Source organism: Myotis nattereri (genome assembly GCF_964212035.1).
Source record: "Myotis nattereri genome assembly, chromosome: 13".
Lineage (NCBI taxonomy): Eukaryota > Metazoa > Chordata > Mammalia > Chiroptera > Vespertilionidae > Myotis > Myotis nattereri.
The window spans coordinates 8,692,131-8,712,640 of NC_138088.1; the positions used below are offsets into that span (position 1 = coordinate 8,692,131).

General features: G+C 59.9%; 1 protein-coding gene across 12 annotated transcripts in view; it reads right to left on the reverse strand.

Annotated features, from left to right (window-relative positions):
* The window catches only part of RET (ret proto-oncogene), a gene marked incomplete at both ends in the record, with an annotated part of 47,923 nt that overhangs the window by 10,248 nt on the left and 17,165 nt on the right, over positions 1-20,510 (reverse strand). For 3 of the 12 annotated variants that reach the window (XM_081105107.1, XM_081105103.1, XM_081105108.1), the window contains 12 exons: positions 225-332; positions 2,401-2,548; positions 4,972-5,228; positions 6,037-6,156; positions 6,700-6,810; positions 7,918-8,043; positions 8,786-9,044; positions 10,655-10,854; positions 12,377-12,572; positions 13,668-13,912; positions 15,819-16,106; positions 17,658-17,921. In XM_081105107.1, the coding sequence (XP_080961233.1) occupies positions 225-332; positions 2,401-2,548; positions 4,972-5,228; positions 6,037-6,156; positions 6,700-6,810; positions 7,918-8,043; positions 8,786-9,044; positions 10,655-10,854; positions 12,377-12,572; positions 13,668-13,912; positions 15,819-16,106; positions 17,658-17,921 (2,322 nt within the window). The remainder of the gene's footprint in view (positions 1-224; positions 333-2,400; positions 2,549-4,971; positions 5,229-6,036; positions 6,157-6,699; positions 6,811-7,917; positions 8,044-8,785; positions 9,045-10,654; positions 10,855-12,376; positions 12,573-13,667; positions 13,913-15,818; positions 16,107-17,657; positions 17,922-20,510) is intronic. The other 9 variants (XM_081105109.1, XM_081105110.1, XM_081105111.1 and 6 more) reach the window with 6 other exon arrangements.

A 20,510-nucleotide genomic window follows, 5' to 3' on the forward strand; every position in this document is an offset into this window, starting at 1 on the left:
ACAACCAGAATGCTACCAGAGACCTCTGGGCAGTCCAGCAGGCCTAGGGCTCTGGCCTCATGCCAGCGCTCCTGGGGCAGCCCCTCCCAGGCCTCTCACTGACACAGGGGGTTCTAGGACAGAGAACAGGGGCCAGAGGAGAGGAGGAGGAGGGGAGGAAGAAAAGCGCAGAGGCCCAGAGCTGGGCCTGTGCCCTGCAGCTGCTGGCCTGTGGCTGGCCTCACCGTCCTGGCTGCAGGCCCCATACAGCTTGATGACGTTGGGGTGGTTGACCTGCTTCAGGAGGTTGAATTCTGACAGTAGGTCCCGCAGCTCATTTGGGGAGGCGTTCTCTGAAACACAGGTCAACAGAGAGGGCTGCAAACCCATCCCTTCTGGAAGCCCCGTCTGTGACCATGCGGGGTGGCATTAGCCCACAGCAGGCTTCCGCAGAGACCCACTACCTTCTCAGATACCCTCCCCCTAACTTCCACAGCTTGGAGCTACTCTCCGCCCGCCTGTGGGATGGTTAACAGTGGCCTCCCCTGCCTCTAGGGAATAAGAACCCCGTGAGGCAACGTCCAGCAGTAGGATCTCTCCATGGGCAGCCTCTCAGCTCTGGGCTGGGTGTTAAGTGGAGTTACTTCCTTGCAATCACCATCTTTCAAAGACAGCAGTGCACAGAGACCCCCTCATTAATCCTCTGGGAAGGAAAGGGGACCCCCTGGTGTCCCCAAACACCTGATGACCAAGCGCTCGACATCAGGGCAAAGCCCTGGAGGAAGGCAAAGGCCACAGATTTTACAGAAGTCTCCTGCCAGGAGGAGGGCATGCATCCTGAGAGGGCAGGGCTGGTTTGGGGTCCCATCGGGAGTGGGAGCCCCATATGGAGGTATTTTGAGTCAGAAGCTGTGCTAAACAGTCTTTCTGGGTCAGCGCCCCATGGCCCACTGCCCAACTATGCCAGGCCACTGCTGTGGCTGCAGTCTTGTCTGGAAGCGAGAGGAGATGGGGCATCAGGAATCAGGAACCCCTGTACCACACATGGGAGGCCCTGGGCAGGCCTCACTGTGCCTGCTTAGGGCGTGGGCTCTCTCAGGTAAGGGGCGACATAGTTTGAGGGCCTGGGGAAGCATCCAGGAGCCCTGAATGTGTGGCCCCTGACTGTGTACCAGCCGAGTCTCGCCCACCACACGGCCGCTAGGACCTTGTCAGTCTACTTGGACCAGAGCCCAGCCACGGCAGAAACATGAGTTTGTGTGGTTGGGTGTGTGCCCACTCAGAGCCAAGCCTGTGGCACAACTGGTCACTCACGGCCAGCCTGGGGCGGCCAGCCCTCTCAGGTGGCCTTTCCACCCGGGCCCCAGCAGACACTTAGCTGAGAGGAATGAATGGGGCAGAGTGAGGCGGGGAGAGCTAGCAGTTCAATACCAAACGGCTTTAAAATTTTTTTAAAACTCAAATCTTTACCCAACGTTGGTATAGAATAGTGGTTCCCAACCTCTTTTTGGCCATGCCCCACCTAAGCATCTCTAGAATCCTGATGCCCCCACCGTGACATATTAATCCTTATTATTCAAAAAGTGAACTCCTATTCATGTGGAGGAAGCCTCAAAGGCCATTCACTTGGTCGAAACAAGCTTCCAAAGAACATGGCATCCATGAAAGAGAAAAAGAAAAGAACGAAAGGGCAGTTGAAGTCTGAGGAAGAAATCACTAAGAAATTGTCAAAAATAATAATAATATGAAGTGACATGAAACAATAGCAAGTAAAGTTTCAAAATGTAATAGAGAACTGAAATGCATACATATGTCATAATATATATGTATCTACTATATAAGAAGACCCTAGAACCATAAAAAATGCAAAAAATTCACTGTTAATAACTGATTCTTAAATTTCCCCCCTTAAAAATCAAATTGCCCCCGTGGGGCATGTGCCCCACATGGGGAACCACTGGTAAAAAAGCTACACCACTCTAGAACCTTCCAAGGAAGGAAGGTCCTCGCCCTGCTTCTCCAAGAACCACCTGACCCAGGTCGTCTATGATAGGTGGGGTTCCCAGGCTGCATCCACTCAAGAACAACCTTGGCCCTAGCCGGTCTGGCTCAGTGGATAGAGTGTCGGCCTGCAGACTGAAGGGTCCCAGGCACATGGGCTCGATCCCCAATAAGAGGTGTGCAGGAGGCAGGCGATCAATGATTCTCTCTCATCACTGATGTTTCTATCTCTCTCTCCCTTTCCCTTCCTCTCTGAAATCAATAAAATATATATATTTTTTTAAAAAAGAACAACCCTGGAGGCTCCTGAGGCGTTGCCAGCACAGCGCCACCTCCTGTGCTGTCGGGGGCTTCGTCTACCCCGGGGGCTCCCACAGGTGTGCGTGGCAGAGCCACCCTGTGTGCTGCCTGGACAGGTACCTTTCAGCATCTTCACGGCCACAGTCGTGTACCCAGCTTTGCCTTTCAGCCGGAAGGCTGTTGCCTCGACCACTTTTCCAAATTCACCTTCTCCCAGAGTTTTTCCAAGAACCAAATTCTTCCGCGGGAACTCCCACTTTGGGTCCTCCTGCATTGGGGTTGAAGGAAGGAGAAGACGTGAGGGGAGGAAGACGGTGAGGGTAAGAGAAGGAGAATAAGGCAAGACCCGTGAACATGTCCCGGTGGGTGTGCTCCGATGTGCAGAGAACTGACTGTGATCTGCACCAGCAGGGGACAGTCACCCATGTCCCTAAGGGCAGGACTCCACAGCTGGGCCCAGAGGTGCCGTTCCATGACAGGCCTCCACCAGGCCAGGCAGCTGCTGCCACAGACTGGCCTGGACTCTCCGGATGCCTGTACCCTTACTGGTCCCAGTTCACTGAACATGCCTGGGGCCACCCGGGGCCCGTGTCCTCGTCTCTCTAATGAGCTGTGTGTTGAGGGCTCACTGAGCACGACAGGTGCTCACGTGAGAACATGGCCTCTTCCCTGGGAGCCAGGCCCAATCCTCTCAACACTGCTTCTGCTTTGGACACCAGGCCCACAGGCCCTGACTGGGCTGAGCCAGGTCCTGGCGTGCCCGCTCCAGAGATGCCAGGAACCCCCCAGTGGCCTAAGTCACTACGGGTGGAAGTGTCCAGAGCAACTTCCTGGCAGCCTGTGGAAGAGGCTGCCCCTCCCCCGGAGCCGGCCATCGCTCTGATCTGCACACACCCGCCTGTCCTGTTTCCCTCACACACACCTTGTCCACACACTCAGGACTCTCAAGGGTGCCTTCTAGGCACCTCGCCTGGCTGTGCCCTGGGATTCTGACTGGGGATGCCCATGCCTGTCGGGAGCCTCCCCTCCCAAGTCCCCTGCAGCTGGGCGTGGACGTGGCTTCTGGGGGCTGCTCACAATGTGCCTCACGGGGCTCGCCCGGCCCACAGAGATGACACCCCGAAACTCGCTGCCCCTGAAATGGCCAGAGCCAGGCTTTTTGATGTCTGGGTGCAGAGGCACCTCCTCTCAGCACCGTGGCCAGGGGCACCTTCAGGCCGCTCCAGGGCGTCCTGGTGTTGTCTCAGGTTCCTAGGAACCCATAGTCAGGGTCAGAGTGGACAGCACCATCATCGCTGCCCGGAGTCCTCGCCTCACACGGCCGGGAACTTCAGTTCTACAGAGACCGGACTGAGCACGTACGGCTGTCACCACTTTCATCTTCTTAAGAACATTAAATGTCATTCTCCCCACTTTATGTATCAGCAAACTGAGGTGAGCAGTTGAGTGGCATGTTTGAGGCCTCAGAGCTGGTCAGTGTGGCCCTTGGGTCTCAGGCTGGGCTCTGGTGGCTCTGCAATCTGGGCAGCAGGTGACGTGGGCCGAGGTGGGCGGGTCCACCAGCACGAGCACCATCAGCCCCCCTCTCCCAGGGGCCTCACTGCAAACTACCAGGGTAGATAAAGGAAGCGTATGGCTCATCCCAGAGGCCTCGGAGGAAGCTGAGACACGGCTGGGCGGGGCTGCACCCCCCAGCTGCTGCGTGACTGGAAGTAGGAGAGCTGGGAGGGAGGCTGCAGTGGCCGCTGCAGCTGGGAACCGCCTCTATGGCCCAGACCCTCACTAAGGGGCAAGCACCCCCTGGGTGGCTCCTCCTACAAACCCAGCCACCTCCCAGTCCTGGTGGTGACGGCCAGGACCACGTGGCCCCTGGGTGCTGAGCTTCCTGCCTGAAGTCCATACACTGAGCTCTCCCTTCCCAGCCTCAAGGTGGGACTTCTGTTGCCACACACCCTCTACTCAGCACTTACCTCCGTGCCCCCGCCCCCCCCCCCCCCTTGAACTGGCTCCCAGCTCCTCAGGCAGTTCCCAGCCAGAATGCGAAGGGGCACTGCAGGCTGAGGGGAGACCTGCCCGTAGGGGCCCTGAGGAGCACATGGTGACCACAGATCGGCTTCTCCCACTGAGAAGGGGACTCGGACGCCTACGGGCTCTGGCTGGCACTCTGTCAGCTGGCTGGTCGCAGAGACAAGGGGCTGGCTCCAGCACAGGTGGCCCCCCATGCCACAGAGGGGCTCCCCTCCCTGCTGCTGCCACCATCTCTCAGCTGCATGGGGACAGCGCCTCATCCCGGACTCCCACTTTTGCACCCACCCTACAGGCTCCTCAACAGAGCATCCCGTGGAAACAAAAGCAGACCATAGACCTCCTCTGTTCAACCCCCACCCCAGGGGTCCACACTGCCCCGCGGGCCCCCCAGGTCCTTGGGCGTCGGCGGGTGTAGCAGACTGCCCTCACCGTATCCTGGGGCCCACACCTCAGTCTGTCTGAGTCAGCACCCGTCAGTCTCGCTCACTAAACTGCTTCTGTGCTCTCTGCCCCGGCCCCTGCTCTCCCTGGAAGTCATTTCAGTGAAGCAGGGGGTTGCTGGAAACTCACACACGAGCTGCCTGTGGGTTGCAGGACAGCACCCCCTCCCCCAGTGCAGCCCTCCCCTCCGTACCCCTCCGGGAGCCCCACCTGGAACCTCACCGGGATCTTGAAGGCGTCCACAGAGACCTGGTTCTCCATGGAGTCCAGCGAGGGCCGCCGGGCACTGGAGGAGGAGTAGCTGATGGGGAAGGCCTGGGCCGGCCGGTGGACAGTCATCTCGGCCGAGGCGATGGGCGCCTTGTGGGCGTTCTTGTGGTAGCGGTGGATGCAGAAGGTGGACAGCAGCACGGAGATGATGAAGGAGAAGAGCACGCCCGCCGCGATCACCGTGTGGCACAGCTCGTCGCACAGCGGGTCTGCGGGCGGGCGGCCGTGAGGAACACCCTTGGAGGGCCCCCCCGAATCCCAAGGGGAGCCGGCATGGCACAGCCGCCCAGCCTGGAGAACGGTGGCTGCTGTGACGAACTGTGAGCGGTTGGCCAGTGCTGCTGGCATGGGGGCGAGAATACCCAACACTCCAGGAGCGAGAGAGGCACAGAGTGTGTAAGCCGCCTGCCCGAGGCCACACAGCAGAGGCAGCGCACACCATGTCGTCGGGTGGGGGGCAGGGGGTGAGGGAGGGGGGCGCTGCACTGCAGTCAGCTGGCCTGGAGGGCTGTGGGAGGGAATGTCCTGGTTCCTGATGTCTTTGTGTTTTTTTAATAAAAAGTGAGGGCAGGAGAGTGGCTCAGGACCTGGGGCCATTCAATAACAACTCAAATGCCAGAACAGAAACGTGTCCCTGGGCCCATGTGCTCAGTAAGCCGTGCTGCCCACCACACCTGCTGCCCCGGAGGCAGCACCGGAGGCTCTGGCTGGGACAGCGGCGCCCCAACTGGACAGCGCTGGGCCCAGCCAAGGCCCTGCATTGGACAGTCTGAGCAGCCACGGAGTTATTTGGAGGGAAGACTAGTTTTCCAGCCCAACCCTGTCGTGTAATTTTGGGCTATAAGGCACGTTAGGGAGGCCCTGACCTAGCTCCCTGCCTGCAAAGATGGGGGCCAGAGGCCCAGGGGGATGGAGGAGGGTCTCCAGGGTGACTGCTTCCCTGCAGTTTCCTCCCTGGCTTGTGGGGAGGTGTGGGGAGCCCTGCCCCATGTGTCCGCCCCCCCCCCCCCCACTCACCCTGGCTGTTCTCCGGCTCACAGAAGCACTTCCTCTTCTCAGGTAAGCAGCTGCAGGTCCCAAAGCCGGCTTTAATCCCCCAGCGCTCCCCTGGCTCATGCCCCCCAATGATGCTGCCCCCTGGTGACAAAGGAAGTCACTCAGCCTTCTGGTGGCCTGACCAGCCAAGACCACCCAGAGGAGTGCGGGAGGTCCCTCTCTGCCTGCCTGATGTCAGCTCCTCAGGCCTGGGGGTGGGGGCGAGTCGGGGAGTGAGCTCAGAAGTCCAGGTCATCTGGACAGGAGCCTCAGCATGACCTGTCCCCAAGCCGGTTCCCTGATCACCGCAGGTGGGGGAGGAGCCCATAGGCTGCCCAGGGACCTTGCCAAGGTCCACACAGGGCTGCTTCTCAGAAGTGGAGAAGAGGCAGCAGGGGTGACCAGCAGATTGGGGGCGGGGAGCTGCAGCCCTGTGAGTGGCCAGGGTGACACCGGGTCAGGGCACCTAGCTCCAATTTTTGTTTTGAGGGGGGCAGAGCCCTTCATTCAAATAAAATGTGAGACAAAGGTGGGCACATAAAACCCAGGAACGTGGCTGGTCAGGCTGAAGTGCAGGGGGAAGCCCCCCTCCCCAGGGCCCCGTCTTGGCTGAAGCTGACTGGGCAGGCCCAGCGGGTGGCTTACGGAGGCAGTCCTGGGGGCAGATGTGGGGATTGCTGCTCTCCACGGCATCACAGTGGCTGTCGGGGCAGGTCTTGATGCTGGGGGAGCAGGTGGAGAAGTTCCTGGAGATCCCTGTAACACACAGTGCGCGGTCACTGCCCTGTGGGAGCGCCGCCCTGGTCAGCCTTTCAGATTCAGAGCCCGGAGGGAGGGCGGCACCCCAGGGCCTCTCGGGACAGCCCAGCCCCTCCAAGGTCTGAGCAGTGAAAATCCACACAGGCAGCCCTGGCTGGTGGCTCAGTCGGTTGGAGGACCATCCCGTATGTGGCTGTGGGTTCTATCCCCAGTCGGGATGGGTGTGGAAGGCAACTGATCAATGTTTCTCTCTCGCTCCCTTCCTCTCTAAAATCATCAAAAACATGTGCTTGGATGAGGATTAAAAACCCACCCATGCAGCCCCACCAGCAGGGGCATCCCTGAGAAGTGCCTGGGGGTCCTGAATGGATAAGGACAGGTAGGTGGTGAGGTATGGAGGGGCTGGGCCACCCCAGGGCTGTGTCGGCCTCATGCCCAGGGGACCAGAAGCCAGACAAGGCGAGCCCCCCCTCAAGGCTGCACCAGCAGAGCGGTCCTTGTAGTGGTGGGTGCAGCTTGGAGTTGGCTGCTGTCCACAGCGTAGGTCCGCCCTGCCTGGGGATACACTGCTTGGTCTGGGGCAGGGGTGGGCAAACTTTTTGACTCGAGGGCCACAATGGGTTCTTAAACTGGACCGGAGGGCCGGAACAAAAGCATGGATGGAGTGTTTGTGTGAACTAATATAAATTCAAAGTAAACGTCATTACATAAAAGGGTACGGTCTTTTTTTTCAATAGTTTTATTCATTTCAAACGGGCTGGATCCGGCCTGCGGGCCGTAGTTTGCCCACGGCTGGTCTGGGGCCTCCCAGGGAGAGCCTCTCTGTCCCCTACACATCCCAGCTTTGGCCCAGACCCTCCCAAGTCCAGAGAGAGGCCAGCCCCAACCATCTTTGTTCCCTTGGCAATGACCAGCCTGAATGTCCTCATGCCACCCACACCCTGAACTCATGCCCACCTCCTGGCATCAGGAGCCCTGGATGGGGACAAAGCTCTGGGGAAGAGATGAGACATGAGAGGGATCCGCACAGACCCCATTTCCACTCAGCCACCACCACCCCCGTTGGCTGCCTGGCCGCAGGCCCCGGCTCTGTGTGGGGCCTACCTTTGCCGTCTCCCTGTCTCCACTCGCACCTGCCTGTCAGAGAGCCCAGGCCACCGCACTCCTCACACTCGGGCCGCGTCTTGCTGACGGCGCAGGACAGGGGGCAGCCTGGCTCCTCAGCCACGTCTGGGGGTGGAAGGAAGCAGGTCACAGGGGGCCAGCCCGGGCCCAGTGTCCCGCCAGCACCCAGGGACAGGGCAGCACTGGCTGAGCTGCCCCATGGGTTGAGTCCAGAGGGGATGGAGTAATTCAGCACCAGGTGCAGGGCAGTGATGGGGCTGTTGGAAAACGGGGGGGGGGGGGTGGGGAGGGGGGGCGGGCGCCACAGCCAAAGGGGGCACAGCTACTGGGCTGGATAGTACAGAGGGAGGATGTGAGGTGGCCAGATGTGGCCAAGGACGTAAGGTTAAATCCTGAGCTTCAGATAAACACTGAACACCTGCTTTATGTAAGTATGTCCCTAACATTTCGTTGACACCTAAAAAATTGTCTTCTGAGAGACTCTGCAGAGGTTGCACGGGACATACATCAAGAAATTGTTTTTGTTTGTTTTTAACCTAAAATTCAAGTTTTATCTGGCAGCACGGTAGTAAGTGCAGGTGCGGATGCACTGACAGGGTGACAGGGAGCAGCGCTGACCGCTACGCAGTGTCTCTGGGCGGAGCGGTTTCACACTCCCCGTCACCCTTCATCCTTCCAGCTCGGCTGTGTGGCACGCACTGTTATTCTCATCTTATCGGGGCGGAGACTCAGGCTCAGGGAAGCCACCCATCCCCGAGAGGGAGCAGGAGCAGGCCCCTTCTGTGGGGAAGCCGGCGGCAGGACCATGTCCCACCCTCCCGCACCCTCCACAGGGCCCGGCACTCACACGTCCCCTCCATGGTGACGAGCAGTGGGCCCTGGGCCTGGCTGCCGGTTGGCTGGTCGGTGGCCACCACCATGTACTGGAGCTGGGTGCACTCGGGCCGCCGCAGGGCCGCCGTGTCATTCACGAACAGGGTCCCCGAGGCGTCCTCGGCCGAGGTGACCACTCCCAGGGCGCTGCAGTTGACGCTGGAGAGCTGCAGCTCGTACCGCAGGTGGATGCCCGTGAACTCCTGGCCGTTCTCCACGGAGACTTTCCCAACCTAGGCCGGGCAAAGGGAGTGCCGTGGCTGGGCGGCCGGGCAGGCCCGTGGTGGTGGCTGGAGGGACTCCTTGGCAGCCTGAGTCTTGGCACAGTCCCCTGCTCATCTGGGAAGGGCAGCACCTCCTGGACTCCCCGTCCTCCACGTTCCCGTGCATCTGCCTGGCCCTGCCCTCCCCAGGCATCACACCACCACCCGCCCTGCTTCCGGGAGCCGGGCATTGAAATCCGGGTTAGCTGGACCTCCAGGCAAGGGCCGAGGTGCTGGCTCTTTCCTCACGGCCCCCATCCAGGCACAAAGGCCGACGGCTCCCTCCTATGCACACCCCCGCTGCTCCGGCCAGGCGTTTTGCCCTGGGGACCACCCGTTCCTGTCCTCACTGCATGTGGCCAGGGTGGCCCACCCGCCTGGTCAGAGCATTGCCCCCTGCCACACGTTCATGCAGCGTGGCTGCTGGTCTCATACAGGACCAGGGGCCTTCCTGGGCTTGGCGGAGACCCTGGGAAAGAGGGGCTGCCTTGTCACCTCCCACCATCCTCGACGCCCCTCTGTGGAAGGCCCAGGGTGGTGGCAAGTCAGGGAGCTTGGACGTGACGAAGGGGGGGGGCGCCTTCTCCTTCCTGTGCGGGGGCCCAGGTGGCTGCTGGAAGTGAAGGGGGCCGGGAGCCAACCCCAGGAACTACCACCAGGACAGTGATAGATAGCCCTACCACCAGGCAGTATGTGAAAGCATACACCTGCTGCAATTTCAAGTTAACTGAAACAGTGCTCACACGGCCCTGGCCGGTTTGGATCGGTGGACAGAGCATCAGCCTGTAGACTGAAGGGTCCCAGGTTCGATTCCAGTCAAGGGCACATGCCAGGGTTGCAGGCTCGATCCCCCGTGGGGGGTGTGCAGGAGGCAGCCAATCAATGATTCTCTCTCATCACTGATGTTTTTCTCTCTCCCTCTTCCTTCCTCTCTGAAATCAATAAAAATGTAATAAAAAATAAAATAAAAAGTGCTCACACGAAACATTCTAGAAAGAACTGCACCAACATGCTAAGCACTGTGTGACTCGTCTTCTTTTAGGAATACTGCCGGCTCTAATTGTTTCCACTTCTAATCGTTCTGTGCCTGTGGCAAGTGCAAATGTGCTCACAGAAGGGAAGTGGCGGGGCCCCCCGCCCCCCCACCCCGGGCCCAGTGGAAGGGCCGGCGAGAGAGCCCATCCATGAAGACGGGCTTGTGGACATGTGGAGTGTGTGACCAGCATTTCTGCAAACCACTTTTTCACTTAACCCACCACCAGGAACGTCTCTCCAAGTCAGCATACACACATCTGCTTGGCATTGCTCTTGCCCTCGTACAAAGCTGTCTTACAGATACTAACAGGGGAGAGGACAAAACTTAAAGATAACGGAGAAGAGAGAGGCTCTGTGCCCCTCCCCTCCCCCCCGTGGCTCCTCCTGGGCCACTCCGTGTACTTATTAGCCCAGGGAGGGGTGTCACCCACACCGGCCTGGCTTGCAATCTGCTAGACAGAGTGCCCACCCCAGGAGTGCCCCACCCTGAGGGATTCCCCGCCCCTCCACATCCCGGCCAGGCTGGCAGTGGGCTGAAGGCTCACCTGGGCAAAGAGGTGGGCCCGCCTGCTCACGGTGAAGGAGTAGGCACTGGGCAGGCGCAGGCTGACCGGCAGCACCGACACGTTGAAGTGGAGGAGGAGGGTGCCCTCCCCAGGGCCCTGGAAGCTGGAGTCATTGACCAGCACAGCCAGCTGCAGGGTGCGGCTCTCCGAGATGGGGAGGCTGCGGTTGAGGACCAGCCCTGCGGGGAGGGGGCACGGTGATGACGGCCCAGGCCACTGCACGCCTCCTCCCAGGGGCACACATTGCCCATACACGCACACGGTTGAAAACACGTACCTTCACACACACACACACACACACACACACACACACACACACACGGTGGGCAGGTAACAGACCTGGCGGCTGGCAATATGTTAGAACCCCTATTTAAATGTTAGCTGTTGTACTGAGCTGGAAAGTACTGTATGTACGAAATGTGTGTGTGTGTGTGTGTGTGTGTGTGTGAGCGAGTGTGCACATGTGTATGGATATGAGTGTGTCTGTGTGCAGGGTGTGTATGGAGTATGTATGTGTGTGAGGATATGTATGTGTGCAGTGTGTGTGTATGGAGCATGCGTGTGCATGTGTGTGGGTGCATGTAGTGTATGTATGGAGTATGTGGGTGGGGTATGTGTGTGGCGTGTATGTGTGTGGTGTGTATGTATGAGGTATGTGCATGAGGTGTGTATGTGAGTGTGTGTGTGGTGTGTGTTGGGACTGTGTGTGTGATGTGTGGGCGCACAAGAGGTTAAGACTGGCACCACTGAGGCCCTGGGCAGGCTGCGCTGGCCCTCCTGTCCCCTCCCCGCCGAGAACGCTGGACAGCAGCAGCCTCCAGTGGGTCTGGACTCCCACACCCCCCAGGCCTAGGAGCCCGTCCACCTCTGTGCACCTGCCATGGCCAAGGCTGTGGTGTCAGCTTCATGGAGACTGAAGGATGGATGTGTGGCTCTGGCACACAGAGTCCAGAGCTAGTGGGTGAGGTTCTCCCGGCACAAGGCAGGGAGCCTTCAAGGGCTTGGTAGGGGAGGGGAGGATGTGAAAGAAACAGGAATAGGCCAGGCAGAAAGGGGTAAAGATGCGTGTCCCCAGTTCCCCCAGAAGCAGATCCCCAAATAAGGACCCAACTACAGTGGGGTGTTTGGAGGGTGATCCCAGGAAACGGGCAGGAGGGCTGGGAAGGTGGCGGGGAGGCCAGACAGCTCATGAGAATGCCCTGTGTGTAGGTGGGCCCTGCCAGCACCCGCGCCCAGCCCTGCAGGTCCCTTCCAGGAGCCAGACGGGACAGCATCTCAGGGTCTCCCCGCTCAAGGGTGTGGAGCTGCCGCTGTGCACCAACTGATGTCAGCAGAGAACTGCTGGCCGAGGAGTGTGGAGGGGGGCAGCATCCCCGGGCACACGGCCACCTGAAGGGCAGCAAAGTAGGTGCCAGGGTCGGAGGAAGGACTCAGGCAATGACGTGTAGTGGGCAGTGAGCCCAGGCAAGGTCAGCATGGAGAGGTGATGGGGCCCTGACAGGGGCAGCCAGGGGGCAACTCAGGAAGAGAGGGCAGCTTGTAAAAACCACCACAGTGGCCCAGCAGAGACGGGGGCTGGGCGGAGGGTTGTCTGGCGCTCAGAGGGCCAGGCTCGGTGTCGGTGTGTGCAGGGGGCTTCCCTGGCCAGGAACAGGGGCTGCCGGTTTCCTGGGGCCCTCCAGTCCGCACCCAGCCTCTTACTGTAGTCATGCACCGTTGCCCGAATGAAGCCGCCGTCGGCCTGGACCAAGGTCTCATTGGGTGAGTGCTCCACACGGAAGGTCTGGAGGGCCCAGACATCTCCGGGGAGCAGCGTGCTTGTGTACCGCCTCAGGAGCTCCCCGGATGCTGGCACCACATCCGGATCGAAGACATGCAGGGTGGCCACCACAGTGCCCTGCAGGAAACAGGAGATGCCAGTCAGATCTCCTGCAACCCGAGCGGAGGGAGGGCATGTGCCCTGCAGGTGGACGAGGCATGCACAGAGCTGGCTCTCGGACAGACTGACCTGAGTTCAAGTCCCCCCAGGGCCACTTGCCTAACTGGCCCAGTCACCCTTCCTGGGCCACTGTGCTTCACCTCACCTGTGCAACAGGCATGGTAGGAATCTACAGACTTCCTGTAAAGATGGGTGAGAGCAGATGCCTGGGTGCTCTGCTGACGCGCCCCAGCCAGGTCCCTGCAGAGCACGGCGAATACTCCTCTCCCCCGAGCCAGCCCCACAGGGAGGAGGGTTAGCTCAGTGTCACACAGCGATACATGGCAGAGCCGGAGCCAAGCCCAGGTGTATACCAGAATGCTCCCCTCCAAGCCTCTGGACACCAGGCTGGAGAGGGCTGTGAGGACGGCTCCAAGCAACGTCACAGGACATCTTTGCTAAAGGAATTCCCTACGGTCACCCCAAGGCAGCCCTGCCAGAGTCAGGGGACATTTCCTCACCAGATGTGCTTTCCTCACCAAACCCAGTCCTGCGGTGCCCAGAGAGGCAGGCAGACTACACATCCCCTGCCCACCCTCCCACTGCATTTGCCAGCCGGGTGGCTGCAGGACAGCCTGAAGCCCAGCAGGTGGCAGTTACGCTCCACCTGTGCACCTGAGAGGGGTGGGGCTAGGATGGGTGGGGCAGCTCCTAGAGCCCCCAGTCCTGCCTTCCAGGGGCCTGGAAGCCCTCCCACCCCACCCCGTGCAGACTGAGTGCTGGTGGAAGGGAGCTCCCTCCAGCTAGCTGCTGTCCTCCCCCTCCTGGGAGCACATGTGTGCCCCTAGAGGCAGGCCCTTAGCCTCATCCACCTGCTGGGACACAGGCTGGGTCCCCAGGGCCCTGGCCACCCCAGTCAGGGGCCAGCTGGGAGCTGGCCGGGTTACCCTGGAGGCAGGCAGAATGCCCTGACAACTGACACGAAAAACTAGAGAGATGGTCAGGCTGATGGCTAGATGGAGAAACACTCAACAGATGGGCCGACAGACAACGGGCAAGCACACGGGGACACACCTTCTTCCGCTTGAACTCCACGACGGCACTGGTGGTGCCAACACCGTCCAGAAAGGAGGGCGCCGAGTCGTCCTCGTCGTACACAGTCACGGGGAAGGGCACCATCACCTCCTCCTCCTTGCGTGCGCCCATGCGCACTGTGCAGGCCGCCACCAGCTCATACTTCTCTTGGCGCTCGCGGTCCAGGGCCCGCCGTGTGCTCACCTCTAGGCTGTCGGGGGCGCAGCGGAAGGGCAGGTTCTCACCTGTGCAAAGCAGACCAGGGACCCCCAGTGTGACCCCGGGCTGGGGACAGGCTGTGCTGCGTTCCCAGGGCCCAGCAGGCGCGGTGCAGGGGAGCGGCTCTGTGGCTCAGCAAGGACACCGTCTGCAGGACTGTGTGCTCGTGAGCTTCCTGTGGCTGCAGCCGTCAATGGTGCTGATGGAGGACGAGGACCGGGAGGCCTGCCTCAGGTCCCATCCTCATCACCGCCCCTTTGCCCTCCTGGCCTGGGCTGTGGCTGGCATCAGCTCAGCCAGGCTGCAGGCCCAGAGATCCAGCTGCCAGAATTTGCTGCTTTTCAAAAAAAAAGTTAGTTTTTTTTTAAAATTATGGAAGTAGAACTTGCTCATTTTAGAGAATGTGAGAAGTCAAGGCAGAATCCCACCACTAGACAACAACACAGGGGACAACTAGTGAGGGATTTGCTGTCAACACACGCTATTTCCACTGCCAGGTTTGCATCCTGCTCTACAGCCCCTGGCTGGCTGGCTGGCTCGAGGCTGGTCGCTGGGTGCCTCAGTTTCCCCACCAGAGGACGAGTGGACAAGACTAACACGCCTGCTTCTCGCCAAGCACAGCTGTGCATTTAGTGACTCCTGCATCCTCCCGAAACCCAGCGAGGGGAGGGCCAGTAATGACAACACACTTTCCAGCCCAAGTCTGTCCTGGGATTTCATCCTCCAGGAAAACCCAGAGACGGGGGACGCTGAGGGCGGGGGGTGAGCACGGAGGGTGACGTCACCGCCACTTGGTGGGAAATCACAATTCTCTCACGTCAGAGCCACATAGTAACATGTGGATGACACATGTGGGGAATGCGTATCATATACTGTTTCCCTCTACTGTTATGGTTACAAAAAACATGCTCAACAAAGTTTAGTTATGTGATTCTCAGCCAGAAGGAGCAGCGCGCTAAACCATGTGCTTTGGGACAGTCTTGCAAAGATCTGTATCCCTGCCCCGGACAGATGCAAGGACGGGCAGTGTGAGGGACGGCTTTTATTTCACCGAGATTCCTCTGACGTTAGTGCAGAGTGTGATACACCTGGTGTGAACCCAGGTTCCGCAGACGAGCAGTCCAGCCTCCGTGTCCTTTTTCAGTGCCTGTTTCTTGTCTTTAAATGGTTTCTCACGTGTCCACTCAGCCACCCTCCTTCACCTGCACGGGGATCACACCCCCGCCACCCCCCTCTCCCCCCGCCCGCCCTCACCGCTGCTCAGGCAGAATCCTGCAGCCTGTGTGGGCTCCTCTTCCCCTCAGCACCCACAGGCAGCTCATCGGGAAGTCCTGCGGACCTTCCTTCACACCCCTCCTCCTGTCCTCATCCTCCTAAACCGCCCCACCCCCATCATCCCTAACACAGCAGCCAGACTAAGCCTTTAAAGGTAAGTTAGGTCCTGTCAATGGCCCCCTCGAAAGCCTTCCATGACTCCCCAGTCCCTCCGTGGGCAGCCCAGGCCGCTCCCCAGAAACTTCTCTGCCCTCGTGCAATCTTGACCTCCCGTCACGCACAGCACACCCCTCCGTGGAACTCGCCCCCCCACCCCGCCCGTGGCACTCCCGCCACGGCTCCAGTGCCTCTGTCCCTGGCCACCCGGCTGCAGACAGCAGCTGCACCGCTCCATCCTCCTGGCCTCGCTCCCGCCTCCCCGTTCAGAGGCTGCCTGATGCCTCAGTACACGGGTGCTCTCCATCCTCCACAGGAACGGAAGCCCCGGGCTGGGCTTCTGCAGGTTTGTCACCTCCTTAGCCCTTCGCACGGTGCCTGGCCCACTGCAGGCGCACAGCAGACCTTCTGGACTATGAGAGGAATGGACGGGGTGGTGGCTCACGTCCCTGTGCCTGGCACCCAGCAGGCAACGGGGACGGCCGCGAGGCGCGCACTCACCTCCCAGGAGCCTGTAGGCCATGCTGATGTTGGGGCAGAGGAACTGCACTGCCAGCTGGCGAAACTGGTGGAAGGTGCCCGGAGGCCGGTTCTCCCAAATTCGAAAGGAGGGCTCCTTGTCGGGGAAGCAGAGCTCCCGGGGTTTGAGGGAGCCACACGCCGGGAAGGAGGCGTTGATGAAGGAAAAGTAGATGCGGGCACAGCCTGGCCACTGGCATTCGCCCTCACGCAGGGGTGTGGGATACAGGAAGACCTGGAGGTAGACGGTGAGCTGGGGGAAGCCGCCATCTGCAGAGAGAGCGGTCAGGCCCAGGGGTGTCAGTCACACCTCCAGGTGGCGTGGAGCAGGAAAGGGAGGGGCGGGAGCTCCAGCGGGTGTAAAGTCCAGTCCCCACTGCAGTCCTTGGGTCCTGCTGAGCTCTGACCTGGCTGTCACCTCCTGCTGCCCCCCACTGCCTGGACCTGGGGTCCGTCTGCTTCCTCTGCCTAGAGATTCATCACGGGCCAACCCTTCCTGTCAGTCAGGTCTCAGCTCAAACATTGCCCTCAGAGGGGGGCCCTGGCTGGGTCTAGCCCCAGGCGAGGGCTTCCCGGGGCCTCCACACCCTCCCCGGCAGCTTCATCAAGGAGCCCGGCAGAGACACATACTGTGGACAGAGTACCTTGCACCTAGAGGTGGGATCTCCAGCGAATTCCATGATGGAGGCACCACAGTGACTCCCCTTTGAATGAGGTCTGGACCTCAGCTGGGTGGGGGACTCCTCCTGAACCCCTTCTCTCAGCCGAGGGCAGTGGCTGCCCCTCACATCTCCATACTCATGACTTCTCTTTGCCTCTCACTAGCCTGTGTCTTTTTGCCAGTCCCCCGTCATGGTTAGTAATTCTCTGTACAAATGTTCCCTGTTGAAATGAGTGTGTGCGTTCTCCCCTGCCGGCCCCAGCAGTGCACGGGGCTGCTCTCCTGAAGAGGCCGCCGATGAGACAGCGTCCATAGCAACTTCCACTCGGGCCTCCACCCCAAGCCCTGCTCCTCAAGTCCTCCCAGGGGCCTTGGGATGAAGATGATGGCAACTGTGTGCATAAACAAGACCCGTCTCAGATACCACCTCCTCCAGCAACCGTCTGGGCAGCCCTCTTTACTTGGGGACCCTGATTTCACTTGGCAAATGGGTGCAGTCATTCTGCCCTGCTGGGCAGTGACACCCACGGGTATTCACAGGCTGCCTGCCTCTCACCCGCGCACGGCAGCTCAGGGCTGGTGTGAGGCTCCAGCGGGGACCTACCGGGTGTGCAATCACCGTTCAGTGCCACAAGGCACAACCCTGCTTGCTTCACACCCCTTCCCTTGCCTGCACCAGGGTCACGCATGGCCTCCACCGGGCTCTGACCCCTGCTCTGAGGGCCTGGCCAGATCTTCCATCTGCTCCACTCTCCTCCCTGGCACCCGAGCCAAGTCCCCAGCAGGTGCCAAGAGCAGCTTCTGCTCATGGTGAGACAGGCTTTCTGAGAAACGTGCTGCTTCTCCGGCAAGTGCCAGATCATTTGCTAAATGGAAACCTTGGGGTTTTCCAGCCCCTCGTAACCCTCTCTCATAGCCCCAAATCCTTGTTAACTGGTAAAGGCATCTGGGTCCATTGTGGAGGGAGCACCCCATCCTCACTCAGGTCCTTCCAAGTCCTGGAAGCAGGAGAAGGCCCAGAGCCATCAGCTGCCCCAAAACTTGTCCTGGCTCCCTCCCCAGGTCAGTCTCCTTCACTCTCACACAGCAGAGTCCCCCCTGAGCCTCAGCATGGGTGTGCCGTGGGCGTAGGGGGAGGAGGCGGGGGGGGGCAGCCTTACTGCGTATGTTGAGCTTCTCCCAGGAGCTGTGGTTCAGGCTCCAGTTCAGGTAGAGAAGGCCCGTGTCCTCCTGGATGCGAATCCAGTCATTCTCGTGCAGCCGCTTGCGGTAGGCGCCGTAGAGGTGCTGGCCGAGGCGGAAGCTGGGCACCTCATCGGGGGCGTCGCGCAGGGCGTGCACGTAGAGCAGGGGCGTCCCGGCCGGTTGGTCCACGTACAGCTTCTCCCAGTAAGCGTCCCTGGAGAAGTAGAGTCCCAGCGGGGCTGCGGGGAGCAGGGAATCGCGTGAGGGAGGGGGAGAGGCGGTGATGGAGCCAGGGGCAGGCCTCCGAGGCACAGTGGCAATCCCAGCGGCTTCATTTCACACTTGGATAAAAGATTCTCATGGGCAAAAGAAACTCACTCACTTAAAACTCTGAACTGAGTAGGACTTTTCATCTGCAGTTCCAAGAACATCGACACACAATTATGTGTATAGTTAAACACTAGCTGAAAATGTCCTGCTTTCAAATAGAAGGAGGAGGAAAAGGCAGTCTACCAACAGCAGCTGCAAAGCCATCCTCCATCACCCGCGCTCCATAAGCACGTGACCCACGTGGACGGGGCTTCCCGCAGGCTTCTGAGCAGGTCACCTGGAGCTGGAGTTTCCCGTGTAGAAGACGCCGCCACCCGGGCTGGGCAGGCAACAATGAATGAGTCGCCAGAAATGAATAAAGTACTTTGTCCGAAAGAAACACATTTTTATCTAAAGTTAAACACACTCCTACCATATGACCCAGAAATTCCACTCCATTGGTTCAAGAGGAATGAAAACACACGTCCATCAGATGACGTACTCACAAATGGCAGGGTTATTCACAGCCCTGAGCCAGAAGCAGCCCGACGCCCTTCAAGGGTGTTTACCAGAGCGCGGCATCCCAGGCAGCAATACGAAGGGGCGGGCTAGCGACACACACGATGACTTGGGGCGGTCTCAGACATCAGGCCACGCGGGAGAGTCAGGCACAATCCTACACCGCTTTTAGGTGACAGAAATCTGACTGGCTACCTGTTGGGGCGGCAGGGGACGGGGGCAGCAGACGGGGAAGGACAGGAGAGAACGTTCTGGGGAACAGAGAGGTTTCCACATCCTGATGGGGTGGGGGTCACGTAGGCACATCCACTCGTCAACAATGTACAGCCAAGGTGTGTGCATTTCCACCTATGTGAACGCTGCCTGAAACCCTGCTCACTGAGGGGCTGGGCGTAGAGCTGGGAATGCCATGGGGAAGGGAGAGGCTGACCCCGGCCGGTGGAGGGGCGTGCTCCTGAGATCCCAGCTCCCAGGGCTACAGGGAACCCGGCTCGGGTCGGGGGAGGGCAGGTGCGGGTCCACAAGACAGCACACAGACCTGGGCAGCCTGGGCCCCCAGAGGCCCGACACCCCCACCGAGGTGGGGTCCTTGGGAGCACTGCGGTGGCTGGGACCAGGCGTACATGATGAGAGGCAACAGAGCTGCTGCCAGCTTGCTCTGCTGGGACACACACCCTGGCCCTGGTCACTGGCTGAGAGCCTGCTGCCTTTGGCGCCAGCCCATGAGGAGGGCCTTGAGGACGGGTCAGTGGGGGGCGGGGGGCAAATGCTCTGCCCAGAGGGCCACCTGCCAGGCAGATAGGAGTAGATCCAGTGTGGGGCTCCTCCTTTGGGGAGGGCGGCCCTCAAGCCCACACCTCCAGTGGTTCCGGGGCTGGGGGTGGGATGAGCCGAGCTCCTGGGAGCCCCTACCCCCAAGCTGATCCAGCCCCCAACACAGACCACATCTGCAGGGAATGGGCCCTGTCTGCTCCCGGCTCATGGAGCCCAGCCCTGCAGGATCCGTGTGGGGCCCAGGCTGTTGCTGCCAAAAGGCGTTTGTGGGCCAGGCAATGACTGTGAGCAGAAACAGACCTAAATGCACTTAAAATGCCTTCCAGGTGGCGCCTGGAGCGGGGCATGCTGCCTTAATGCTCCTCCTTGTCACAAACACTTCTAGATGGAAAAACATTTGCTCCAGGGGCGGGAGGGAGAGGATGTGGGTGCAGGGCCGGCCTCAAGGGGGTGTAGCCTGGGCAGTACCAAAAGGGCCCACACTTGGTTGAATGCTCTGTTGTCACCGTCTTGAAATTCTACTCCCAGAAGAGTTTTCTTTACAAGATGTGCGCAAGGGGTGCACATCTCCATTCTATACTGAGCCCCACAAAGGATGCGCCCAGTCTCGGTGGGTGGATGAGGGCCTGGAAGGGCCACTGGTGTCCATTTCCATGGCCTGCAGAGTGCTGGCCTCCTCTGAGCCTCAGTTTCTCCAACTGAACCCGAGGAGGACATGCTGGAGAGAGGAGCAGCCAGTGTGGGTGCAGACAGGCCTCCCCCCCGCACAGGTGCACACTGTGTAAACCTCTCACCTCAGATTCAAAACCACGGTGTGCAGGTGCCTTTACTACCCCATTTCGCAGTTAAGAGCACTGGTCCTGGGAGGGGAGGAGTGTCACCAAAGTCAAACTGCTGGAGGTTCTACATCTTGGGGTTCAGCACAACAGCTAACGAGGTGGTGGTAGGAGTCGAGATAAAGGCAGGAGTCTCCCTGCCACCGAGACCCATAGAGCCCCAGACAACTAAAAATGGCAACATGAAAGCCAGATTTGAGGCCCTTAAGAAAAAGAAATTGTGAAACGGCGTGGCCCAAGAAGAGCGTGTGGTCAGCAGCAGCACCTGCCTGTGTGCAGGGCAGGCCCTTCCCGCAGGCCCCTTCACCAGGCAGCCCACTCCTGCCCTGGCTGAGCACTGGGAGGTGCAGGTAACGGTTTTATTCAGGCCCAGCAGTCCCTTTAAGAGGC